Source organism: Oncorhynchus clarkii, chromosome 16, assembly GCF_045791955.1.
Source record: "Oncorhynchus clarkii lewisi isolate Uvic-CL-2024 chromosome 16, UVic_Ocla_1.0, whole genome shotgun sequence".
In the NCBI taxonomy this organism is placed as follows: Eukaryota; Metazoa; Chordata; class Actinopteri; order Salmoniformes; family Salmonidae; genus Oncorhynchus; species Oncorhynchus clarkii.
Genome location: NC_092162.1, coordinates 64688783 through 64701731, shown reverse-complemented (window position 1 = coordinate 64701731; position 12949 = coordinate 64688783). Strand labels below are relative to the sequence as shown.

General features: G+C 39.6%; 1 protein-coding gene across 1 annotated transcript; it reads right to left on the bottom strand.

Moving 5' to 3' along the window:
• Positions 1-2004: 2004 nt before the first annotated feature.
• Positions 2005-11650, bottom strand: LOC139368914 (catechol-O-methyltransferase a). Its single transcript, XM_071108403.1, has 6 exons — positions 11376-11650; positions 5816-5987; positions 5492-5609; positions 4888-5081; positions 4593-4724; positions 2005-4484 (listed from the first exon to the last, which is right to left on the bottom strand). The coding sequence occupies exons 2-6, from the start codon at positions 5984-5986 to the stop codon at positions 4305-4307; spliced, it is 795 nt and encodes a 264-aa protein (XP_070964504.1). The 5' UTR covers position 5987; positions 11376-11650; the 3' UTR covers positions 2005-4304.
• Positions 11651-12949: the final 1299 nt, after the last annotated feature.

The following is a 12949-nucleotide window of genomic DNA, read 5'->3' as shown; positions in this document are numbered from 1 at the left end:
GCATAAACAATATTTTAAAAAGCATACATAGACACACAGGCTTTACTCAGAGCCAGTGGCAGGTCATTAGTAAAGATTGAAAAAAGTAAGGAGCCTAGACAGCTGGCCTGGGGAATGCCTGACTCTAACTGGTTTATGTTGGAGAGGCTTCCATTAAAGAACACCCTCTGTGTTCTGTGAGACAAATCTCTCAATCCACAATATAGCAGGGGGTGTAAAGCCATAACACACGTTTTTCCAGCAGCAGATTATGATCGATAATGTCAAAAGTCGCACTGAAGTCTAACAAAACAGCTCCCACAACTGTTTTATCAATTTCTCTCCGCCAATCATCAGTCATTTGTGTAAGTGCCGTACATGATGAATGCCCTTCCCTATAAGCGTGCTGAAACGTTGGTGTTCCCAGATATGGCTACTATATTATGATCACTACATCCGATGGATTTGGATACTGCTTTAAAGCATATTTCTGCAGCATTAGTAAAGACGTGATCAATACAGTGGGGCAAAAAAGTATTTAGTCAGCCACCAATTGTGCAAGTTCTCCCACTTAAAAAGATGAGAAAGGCCTGTACTTTTCATCATAGGTACACTTCAACTATGACAGACAAAATGAGGAAAAGCAATCCAGAAAATCACATTGTAATGTACATGTGAATGATTTCATTCCTGTGCTGTTTGTAACTACCCTGGTAGATTGTCTGATAACCTGAACCAGGTTGCAGGTACTGGTTACAGTTTGAAGATTTTTCTTGAGTCTGCAGCTTGATGAAAGCCAGTCTATTTAGGTAACCGAGAAAATATACCTCTCTGTTGATATCACATACTGTACATTATCAAGCATTTCACACATATTATCCAGATACTAACTGTTGGTACTTGGTGGTATATATAAGCTTCCCACAAGAAGGGGCTTTAGGTGAGGCAGGTGAACCTGTAGCCATATGACTTAAATAGCATTTGACATGAGATCCTTTCCAATCCCTACAGGAATATGACTCTAAACATAAACGGCAACACCTCCACCATTGGCATCTGAAGATGTTGAAACCATGTATTGTTACCACTGTATTATCTAAGTGAGTTCAGAGATAGTCAGTATATGAATGTTTTCTGTTACTAGCAAGTTATCAATTTCATGAACCTTGTTTCTTAGGCTACATACAGTATGTTAACGTGGGCTATTTTATTGAATCTTTATTTAACTAGGCAAGTCAGTACTACTCATGGAACACAAAGAAGACTTACCAATGCATACATTACCTTCAAGCTATGGTGACCAAAGTGAATATGTACATTGCCTTCAGAAAGTACCCCTGACTTGTTCCACATTTTGTTGTGTTACAGCCTTAATTTAAAATCAATTAAATGTAAAAAAAATAAAATAATTTGTCACTGGCCTATGAACAGTACTCCATAATGTCAAAGTGGAATTAGGATTTTAGATTTTCTTTTACAAATGTATTAAAAATGAAAAGCTGAAATGTCTTGCGTCAATACGTATTCAACCCCTTTGTTAAGTTCATGAGTACAAATTTGCTTAACAAGTCAGGTTTCATGGACTCACTTTGTGTGCAATAATAGTGTTTACCATGATTTCTGAAGGACTACCTCATCTCTGCACCTCACACATGCAGATAATTGTAAGGTCCCTCAGTCGAGCAGTGAATTTAAAACACAGATTCAACCACAAAGACCAGGGAGGTTTTCCAATGCCCCACAAAGGGCACCTATTGGTAAATGGGTAAAAATGTAAAAAAGCAGATATTAAACATCCCTTTGAGCATGGTGAAGTTATTAATTACACTTTGGATGGTGTATCAATACACACAGTAACTACAAAGTTGTTCTTAACTCAGTTGCTGGAGAGGAAGGAAACTGCTCAGGGATTTCACCATGAGTCCAATGGGGACTTTAAAACAGTTCCAGAGTTTAATGGCTGTGAAAGGAGAAAACTGAGGATGGATCAACAACATTGTAGAAAAGAAGGAAGCCAGTACAGAATAAAAGAGACAAGGCAGTAAGTCTTTAATTTGGGGAAAATACAACACATTACTGAGTATCACTCTACATATTCTCAACACAGTGGTGGCTGCATCATGTTATGGGTATGCTTGTAATCATTAAGGACCGGTGAGTTTTTCAGGATAAAAAAGAAATGGAATGGAGCTAAGCACAGGCAAAACCCTAGATGTGGTCTAATTGCACCTACCCTGACCGACAGTTCCCTCATCCTATCACCAACCACTATCCCCCTGTCCAATCCCCCTCCAGCAGAGGAGGGACTCCAGCTCCTTCACAACCTTTACATTCCCACACCTGTCACTAATCAGTGTGGCAGATCTTACCATTTCTGTTTGTAAGTGGTTTGCTACAAGACACCTTTTCTCTTGTAACCCTTTCCTTTGTGTATTTGGATGCTTATGACCAAATAACCATCCCATACTTACATCCTCAAACATGTTATCATCTGTCATCATTTTCTTCACCAATTTAACTGAAATAATAAACCACAATCTCTAATGGGAACTGCACCACGTCCTAACTCAAACCAACAGTTACTGCAAGATACAGTCCTTTTACCAACACAACTCAGATCAGTTTTTACACTAGAGAAAAACCTGGTTCAGTCTGCTTTCCACCAGATACCGGGAGATGAATTCACCTTCCAGCAGGACAATAACCTAAAACACAAAACCAGATCCACACTGGGGTTGCTTACCAAGAAGACGGTGAATGTTCCTGAATGGCCGAGTTACAGTTATGACTTAAATCTACTTGAAAATCTCTGGCAAGACTTGAAAATAGTTGTCTAGCAATGATTAACAGCATTTGAAGAATTCTGTAAAGAATACTAGGAAAATGTCCAGGTGTGGAACGCTCTTAGAGACGTACCCAGAAAGACTCACAGCTGTAATCGCTGCCAAAGGTGCTTCTACAAAGTATTGACCCAGGGGTGTGAATAATTATATAAATGAGATATTTCTGTATTTCATTTCAATACATTTGCAAGCATTTCTAAAAACATGTTTTCACTTTGTTATTATGAACTTTTGTGTGTAGATGGGTGAGAAAAACAATCCATGTTATTGATTTTGAATTCAGGCTGTAACACAACAACATGTGGAAATAAGTCAAGCGGTAGGAGCACTTTTTGAAGGCACTGTAACTGACCCAATGTTTTTGTAATGATAAATTCGGTAATGATCTTAGGATGTACATGTTGTTTAAGTTAGAGTTATGTCAAATGTAGGTTTGGCAAGGTACTCGTCTGAGCACGACCCATCCTTTGCGATGTTAATAAAGACATTAATTGGATTTAAGCATTTGTCCGTTGTTCTCAATATCTTCATTATCATCACAACTCCAAACCCTTCATTACAAAGATGGGTTCAAAATAATCTGAGTAAAATCCATCATTAAAAATACGAATGTTCAGCAAATCTTGCAAGTATTAAACAATTGATGCCTGACAAGCAAGGTTTACAATTGATAAATTAATTTATAGGGCAGCAGGTAGTGTAGCGGTTAAGAGCGTTGGGCCAGTAACCAAACGGTTGCTGGTTTGAATCCCGGAACCAACTTGGTGAAAAATCGACCGACGTGCCCTTGAGCAAAGAACTTAACCCTAATTGCTCCTGTGAGTTGCTCTGTATAAGTGTCTACTAAATGACTAACATGTAATATACAACAATTTTACAAAATGTGAAGCATAAAGAATATAATGTAAAGCACTGCATTTTACTGTAATCACATCAGAAATATGGTAATAAGATGACTTCCTGATTTTATTCATCTTGGTTTGACTCCTATTACACAACACTAAGTAGTTTTAAACTGTCAAATAAAGGCTTTGTGAATAGGGACAATACACCCACCCTTCCTTTTTGTGCTCCACTATGGCAGCCGGAAGGATACAGAGAGCTCATTTAAATTAAACCCACATGGCAGTATTTACGCAGTAGTGTCAAAATGGTGCTGGGTCCTCTAAAAGTAGCAGTTAGGCTTTCCTTACAGACAGGTCAGTGCTATCCGGGATCCTTGGGATGTCCCTACCATAAAATGTAACCCTTACCCAACCTTAACCTTAACACTTACCTTAACCATAACCATTTTAAATGTCAACTTCAATGGACCAGGGATGTCCCAAGGATCCCAATTGCACAGAGCCTTTCAGATAGATGTTTTGTTTTCACAGTGCCACTCCTTAGTGTGTACATGGGCAGTAGGTAAGTAAACAAAGATACTGGATAAACATAGGTGCGGTAGGTGTTATTGAATATGAACCACGGCCTGTCACGTCTTTATCCCAAGAACACAGATTTCTCCAGGCCATCCTCCACTTTAGTGTACTCCAGGTGGGATTTGAAATATTTGCTCTCGTACCGGGGGCTGTTTCTGACATACTCCAAGTAGTCAGGGGTTCCAGGACAGATGACATTGTCTGCTAGCAGTATGGATCCTTTCCTCAACAGCTGACACTCCTGACAAAAGACGCAAAGGAAGAAGGGAAGAATTGGCTGCTGTTCATTTGCAAAGTAATACAGAACATGTACAGGGTAATTGCAGACATATACAGCTGTTTTTTTTACCTCTAGAAGTTTGATATCAGGCAGGTAGCGGTCTTTCCAGTGGTCCAAGAAGACAAAATCAAACGTTTTAATCCCAAATAGCTCCTGCATCTTGGGGATTAGATCTCCTGAGGCTCCTTCCACCAGACAAATCTGCCAAAACATCATGGGAGTTTGAATAACATAAATATGATTGACTCTGTCTACTGTATACCTGTTGGAATTCAGTCAACACACCAGAGCAATGTTTAAGCATACATAAAGATCACAATGTGTGTTCTATTGAATTCAGCCTGTCTGTCCATAGCACCCTCACCTTGTCCTGGAGCCCAGAATACTCAATGATCTGACGAGCCACAGCGGCATAGTCTGGGTTGAACTCCAGGGTAATGAGCTTGGTGCCAGGGGGCAGCAGGCGGGCAATACGAACAGTGGAATAACCACAGTACGTACCCAGCTCCAGGGCAGTGGATGGACTAACCTCGCACACCACAGAGTCCAAGATGGCCCCTAAATACACAGACAGGACAATAATGTGACTAACATAACTACACAGTTCTTTGTGTAGTTTCCTAGGTAACATACGGCATATTACCACATACCAGTATATATTCAAAAGTAACCGGTTATTTGACTGCCTGTGCTTGTGGCATGTGCTTCTGGCACATGTGTGTGTGTCAAGTACCCCTCTATGCATGTGCAGTCATGCAGATGTTTTATTGACCCAGAGAGACAGTACATTCATGACTGAGCTGTGATAAGTCTTAAGGCTATTCTCTCACAAAACAAGATAGACTTGTAGAGGGAGGGAAGAATCCACAGGTCAACATTCAAGAGAGTGTGTAAGAACACACTGAGAGAGGAGGCAACCAGGAAATGCATGTGAAAGCAGAACACAAGGAGTACAAGGTGTACAATACCTTTCTCATCTCCCACATTCATGGCCCATTCAGAATGCCTGCAGAAGTAATCGATAGTGGAGATGACACTCTGAGGGTCTCCTTTGATTGCCTTCTTCTGAACTGCTCTCAGAAGACGCTGGGCATCAGAGGGAGAATGAGGGTTTGTGTGAGAAGAAACAAAGAACCAGACCAGAAGAAACTTCTGATATTAATACAGGGGAAAGATGCTTTTTTAAAGAAGCTATGATATCTTCATTTTCTATCACTTTTCTGCATTAAAAAAACGAGTGAATGTAACTGAGTAAACATGAGTTCCAAAGGGTGAAAGGTCTGAGAGGTCACCTGGGGTCGGGTGGATCGGGTGAGGATATTGAGTGCCCTCTCTACAATGGTGTCGTGCCAGAGCAGGGCCCACCATGCATTGTACTGCACAGCTGCAGGGATCAGCCAGGAATACAGGACATACAGAACAGCTGCTCCGCCACAGCACAAAGCCAGGAAAGACAGCAACATGCTGGGGAGGAAAAGACCAGACACACTGTTATAGGAGAGCACACTAGGGTACTGTTTCCCTATGTTTGTCCTCAGCAGGCCTCTGTAGCGGCAACACAATAATAATATGTTGATTCAACCTACAATTGTAAGGCAACTAGCTGCAATAGGATTGTGAGTTTGCTCAACATTTGAGAATATAGCTGAACCAACATACATTCTCAAGTTGAAATGTTCACTCAACTTTGAATTTTAAGTTGAGTGAACATATAATTCAACTTGAGAATTTGTTCAACCTTATTTGGATATTTCCTAGTGTAAAATTCAACTCTTTACATTACATACACTACCGGTCAAATGTTTTAGAATACCTACTCATTCAAGGGTTTTTATTTATTTTGACTACTTTCTACATTGTAGAATAATAGTGAAGACATCAAAACTATGAAATAAAACATGGAATCATGTAGTAACAAAAAAAGTGTTAAACAAATCAAAATATATTTTATATTTGAGATTCTTCAAACAGCCACCCTTTACCTTGATGACAGCTTTGCACACTCTTGGCATTCTCTCAACTAGCTTCAGGAGGTAGTCACCTGGAATGAATTTAAATTAACAGGTGTGCCTTCATAAATGTTAATTTGTGGAATTTCTTTCCTTCCTAATGCATTTGAGCCAATCAGTTGTGTTGTGACAAGGTAGGGGGTATACAGAAGATAGCCCTATTTGGTAAAATACCACGTCCATATTATGGCAAGAACAGCTCAAATAAGCAAAGAGAAATGACAGTCCATCATTACTTTAAGACATGAAGGTCCGTCAATGTGGAAAATGTCAAGAACTTTTAAAGTTTCTTCATGTGCAGTCGCAAAAACCATCACGCGCTACGATGAAACTGGCTCTCATGAGGACCGCCACAGGAAAGGAAGACGTTACCTCTGCTGCAGAGGATAAGTTCATTAGTTACCAGCCTCATAAATTACAGCCCAAGTAAATGCTTCACAGAGTTTAAGTAACAAGAGACTTGCTTGGGCCAAGAAACACGAGCAATGGACATTAGGTGGAAATTTGTCCTTTGGTCTGGAGTCCAAATTTGAGATTCCTGGTTCCAACCACCGTGTCTTTGTGAGATGCGGTGTGGGTGAATGGATGATCTCTGCATGTGTATTTCCCACTGTAAAGCATGGAGTGTGATGGTGCTTTGCTTGTGACACTGTCTGTGATTGATTTAGAATTCAACGCACCAGCACGGCTACCACAGCATTCTGTAGTGATACGCCATCCCAATTGGTTTGCGCTTAGTGGGACTATCATTTGTTTTTCAACAGGACAATGACCCAACACACCCCCAGGCTGTGTAAGAGCTATTTTACCAAGAAGGAAAGTGATGAAGTGCTGCATCAGATGACCTGGCCTCCACAATCCCCTGACCTCAACCAAATTTAGATGGTTTGGGATGAGTAGGACCACAGAGTGAAGAAAAAGCAGTCAACAAGTGCTCAGCATATGTGGGAACTCCTTCAAGAAGGTCGGAAAAGTATTCCAGGTGAAGCTGGTTGAGAGAATGCCAAGTGTGTGCAAAGAAGAATCTCAAATATAAAATATATTTAGATTTGTTTAACCCTTTTTTGGTTACTTCATGATTCCATATGAGTTATTTCAGAGTTTTGATGTCTTCACTATTATTCTACAATGTAGAAAATAGTCAAAATAAAGAAAAACCCTTGTATGAGTAGGTGTTCTAAAACTTTTGACAGGTAGTGTATATCATAAGGCCTTTATTTGAAGGCCTAGTTACACCCTAACACAGTGGTCTGAAACTCCTGGTTTACAGGCCACATCAAGCCTGTAAGTCACATTATGCTGGCTTGCAAAGTGATGTGTAACTCCTATTGGAATCCAACGGTGAAGATATACAACAATTGAACATTTTAATCACCCGTAACCCGCATTGAGAATGACTGCCAGTGTAGGGATGATTGATTATGATTATTGAGACTACCTAAATCATATAAACTGGAACAGCCATCTCAGTAACACATGGAAAAAGTCAAACTACTAACGGATTGGATTAGTTTAGAAAAATGTATGTTATTTATGTTCCATAAGATGAATCAACCAATGCAAAAACACAGGTATTGAAACAAACAATTATGAAAATCACCCTGCAATAGAGCATGCTCTGGGAAATATGATCATGTTGGGTGTGGTTTTGAGCAAACATACATTTGCAATTTTACTCAACAAGCAGAGTTTGTTGATTTAACGTACAATTGTAAGGCAACCAGCTTCAATAGGATTGTGAGTTTGCTCAGCATTTGGCCATATAGCTGAACCACATACCGTGTTGCCTAACCTTCCAAAGGCAAACATGAATTTGTAATTTTACGCAACAAGCTTTTTCAAATTCAGCTCACTTCAGCTCACTTAGTTTGTTGAGTAAACAACACATTAGCTCAAATTCTTGTCCATTTGAATTACACTCAACTCACAGAATAACGCAGATTATGTCACGTTCTGACCTTAGTTCATTTATTATGTCTTTGTTTTAGTATGGTCAGGGTGTGAGTTGGGTGGGTTGTCTATGTTAGTTTTTCTATGATTTGCTATTTCTATGTTTGGCCTGGTATGGTTCTCAATCAGAGGCAGCTGTCTATCGTTGTCCCTGATTGAGAACCATATTTAGGTAGCGGGTTTTCTATTGTGTTTAGTGGGTGATTGTTTTCTGTTGTGTGTCTGCACCAGCCAGAACTGTTTTCGGTTGTGTCTCTTTATTATTTTTGTTATTTCCGTGTTCATTTGAATAAATATGAACACATACCACGCTGCACCTTGGTCCTCCTCTTCTCCTTCATACGACGACCGTTACAGATTAAGCAATTAGTTAAGTTGGATTTTTTTTTTTTTTTACAGTGTAACTGATCAACCTCAAAATGGGTGGAAGACAAAAAAAAAAAAAGGGTGAAGTCATTACTTTTTGAAAAGGGCACTGGCCTTTGTAGCAGAGTGAATCTAACTTCATGGTGGTCCAACATGTATAGTTAAGATGAACAACATGCTAGTAAAGATTACTACAGTACTGTGCATGAAGATAATAGACAGCCTCATGAATTATGAATATCATAAATAAAACCCTATTGGCATTGAATGGTGCTTCACTGGTGTTTGGTTCATATTTTTCAACTCCTCCTATGAATCCCGACAGTACACGACGCATATAAAATCATACATCATTTCTAATAACCCTCTGTAGACCCAATTAAATTGGGGCGGCAGGTACCCTAGTGGTTAGAGTGTTGGGCCAGTAACCGAAAGGTTGCTAGATCGAATCCTCAAGCTGACAAGGTAAAAATCTGTCGTTCTGCCCCTGGACAAGGCCGTTAACCCACTGTTCCTAGGCCGTCATTGTAACTAAAAATGTGTTCTTAACTGATTTGCCTGGTTAAATATGAAATAGAACTAAAATATCAATTTCAAATGAAACTGCAGTGGGAAGAGCTGCTGGAAAGTAAGAAAGATGTGTAATGCACCACAGTCAGCACTTTTCTTGCATGTGAAGGAAATGGTGCAATTGTTTTGCTTGGTTCTAGATGTGCTGTTTCTGCACGTATTATGTGAAAACTGGCTTCAAGCCCAGGGTTAAGATCCGTGTCACAGTAAAGTGACAATAGGGTCATTCTTGAACTGCGGTGGTAAATGCTTGACTTTGACACCACGTAGAAACACTTTAAAATGACAAAAACATTACAAGTAATACATTCTCCGTTTTATTGAACTGTTATTTAAAACATATGTACGTCCTTTTTACTGCAACACATCTATTTGTATACACTGTAAAAACTACTGGGGGCTAGCAGGTTGGCTTGTCCCACTGGTGATGTGAAGAGGTGTGGTGACATATTTAGGGGATTTATATATATTTATATATATATATATATATACTATTTTGAAGGCTAGACAGTGAGGTAATATATTGTATATATCAATAAAAACAGAAGGCTACTTGTTTTACTAGTATGGCGTGTCCCTCGGTTTTATGTCATTAGTGTTACCACCTTAAAAATCACTGAATACAAAGATATGTAAGGACCTTGAGCATTCTCTCCGGTGGCAAACTATTATCTGAGGAGGGGTCTACAAAGAAAAGGATTAGCTAATCACACCCTTTTAGTATGTCATAAATGTGAAGATTCCATTGGTCATTTGGTGAGTCTAGTGTCTCTTGGTTTTAGTCAATTTAAATGAAGGGAAATGACATTGTGATCAAAATGATTAAATTATTTTTAAAGGATTGATGACCTTTTGTGGCATCCGTTTCAGAAAATCCTAATTTTCCTAAAATGTGTTAAAGGTGTTGCAATCATTTGTGTTATTACTCCAACATTTAACAGATTTAAATCGAACTAGTAAGGAAATCAAATTGTGCTCCTATTACAATATCAGGGTTTGGCCAATATAGAACAACAACGCAACATGTTGACAAATTAGTCCCATTTACAACCCTCCCTAATTAGTAGGCAGCAATAAACTTTGGACCGGAGTTTCCTTTCAGTTGTTGTTGAGGACTTAAGAGCCCACGATTTCAAAAGAACAATAGAGGTGCCTGAGAAATGTTCACACGGTGAATTAAAGACGCTATCATCCACTGGGCAAAAAAACGGGTTGAATCAATGTTGTTTTCATGTCATTTCAACAACAAAGAAATCTATCAACATAAGGACATTTCGGGGTTTTTTTCCACCCAACTTTTAACCTAAATCCAATGACATGGGGACATTTGTTGTTGGTTTCACCTTGAATTCACGTTAGTTCACAACTCAAACAAATCTTAATTGAAAATAGACGTTGAACTCAGCAGGTAGATGAGATAGCAGCAATAGCATAAGCAGTAGCAGACAGGCGGTGAATCTGTCAGCTGAGACAATATTAGTTTACACACGGATAATAAAGCATGTGATGATTTTATCCTAATCTCTTTGGGGGAGGTTGAAGGCATGTTCAAGCTTCATTACATGGCCAAGTAAAGATATTTAGCTCTGCAAAGTACCAAGAAAAAAATATATATTTCATGCAATATAAAATATATCTATATTTAATATATACACATGCATTTAAGTAATTCTACACTAACATATTATACATGTTCTCAGATGTCAGTAAGCCCTCTTATTTCAGGTCATAGCAAAGCACCACAAACAATACTGTTATTGTGGTGGGGGGAGTTTCAAGTAACATTTTTCACATTTTCAAAACAGCAACGCACACACACACACACACACACACACACACACACAGAGAGAAAGCAATCTCACCATGGCTTTTCATGGAATTTAACACAACAAAGAAAGAACAGACAAACTGTTGAACATAATTCTGAAACATAATTTCCAATAGAGCCATATCTTACTTCCTGCTGATGTCTCCACGCTAAGAGCTGCTTCTCCACAACCTCTTATCCTTTGTTGCCTATTTCCCCTTTAAGTCCCCCACCACACTACGGGGCACGCTCCTCTCTCACTCTCTCTTTCTCTCTTTCTCTCGCTCTGTACTCTCTCGCTATTACTCTCCCAGGCAGATTTGACGTGAGCTGAAAGGAATGTGCAGCTTTAGGTCAAACTGCAGAGCTTGGCTCAGTTGCACACACACACAGTGACATAGCATAAGCCCCAAAACACACCCACACAAAGAGAGAAAGGCTAATCAACAGCCAACTGGGCAGAGTTTTAAATCCCTCTTTAGCCAATCATGCAATAATCCTATCTCTCTCTTTCTTCCTCTTGCCATGCTCCTCTCTCTGTCATCCTATCTCTCTTTTTCTTCCTCTTGCCATGCTCCTGTCTCTCTCTTCCTATCCTATCTCTCGCTTTCTGCCCCTCCCCCTCTCCACCCTCCCCTTCTACACTAATTCACATATTCTGTAAAATAGACCAAGAGAGAGCAGCAGGAGAACTACACCCTGTACGGACTGCATTTTGTCATACTCAGGATATGCCAGAATGGAAAGAGCTTGAATAACACTTCATTATTACAACAAAATTAGAAGAAAAGAAAAACAGTCTCGAAACATAAAATATGAAAACATGGTTAAAATAGAATCAATAATGTCAGTTACATGTAAGTGTCCCTGGATTCTGTTTTGCAGACCACCGTACGCTGCCTGACCTTATGGGCCTCTACCAGGAGGGCCAGAGGGTGGAGAGGCACAGCCTCATTCTCTCTCTGTACCTGCCATCCGCAATCTCCATCACACTTGAACACAGATGCTCCCTCCCAGCTAGCACATCCCCACACACTGGAAAAACACACTGTTATTTTGTGAGATTGCCTCTAAAACATGATAGCACAACACATCCTACACTTGATAATAATCTCTATTTAACTAATATGCTGCATTGTAGTGCATTTTCACCTGTAATAAATAATAATACTGTCATTATCTGCAGCATAGAGATAAATCCAGGTTTTTCATAAAGCTGTCGCGTCACACATATCGGTAGGAAGAGAGGTAGCCTTATTGCTTGTGTGATATTGATACGCACACACACACACACGCACACGCACACGCACACACATACACACGCACGCTATTGATATTTTATTATGAGCCTAGTCCAGACTAAATAGTGACCTCTTGTGGCCAGTGGATGTATTATCCTATGATACTGCACTCCAGGTTGACATTTGCATGTTTACTTAGCTACTCGTCCCAGTGTTTTTCATTATTCCATTATTCTGATTAATAAACCATCTATAGCACTGTATTTTGCTGTTGTTCAGTCCACTGAATATATCAGTTGGAATGAGTTCTCAGCAACAACAAAAAATAAACATAAACTATAAAGCTATGTGCTCTATATAACTATAGACCATTGCAGAGTACAGGACTTGCCAGTATTATAAGTAATACTGGGCTGCTGAGCTCAACAGTCATGGTTGGTATGTTAGCCCTAGTCTTCCGGCGTCAAGGGTTTTCCACGTTTA

Excerpts from the sequence above, each read along its gene's own strand:
- LOC139368914 (XM_071108403.1), bottom strand. The coding sequence starts at position 5,986 with ATGTTGCTGTCTTTCCTGGCTTTGTGCTGTGGCGGAGCAGCTGTTCTG. Across the intron at positions 5,610-5,815 it reads CCCGATCCACCCGACCCCAG|CGTCTTCTGAGAGCAGTTCA; the intron begins GTGACCTCTCAG and ends TCTGATGCCCAG. Across the intron at positions 4,485-4,592 it reads CTGATATCAAACTTCTAGAG|GAGTGTCAGCTGTTGAGGAA; the intron begins GTAAAAAAAACA and ends GTCTTTTGTCAG.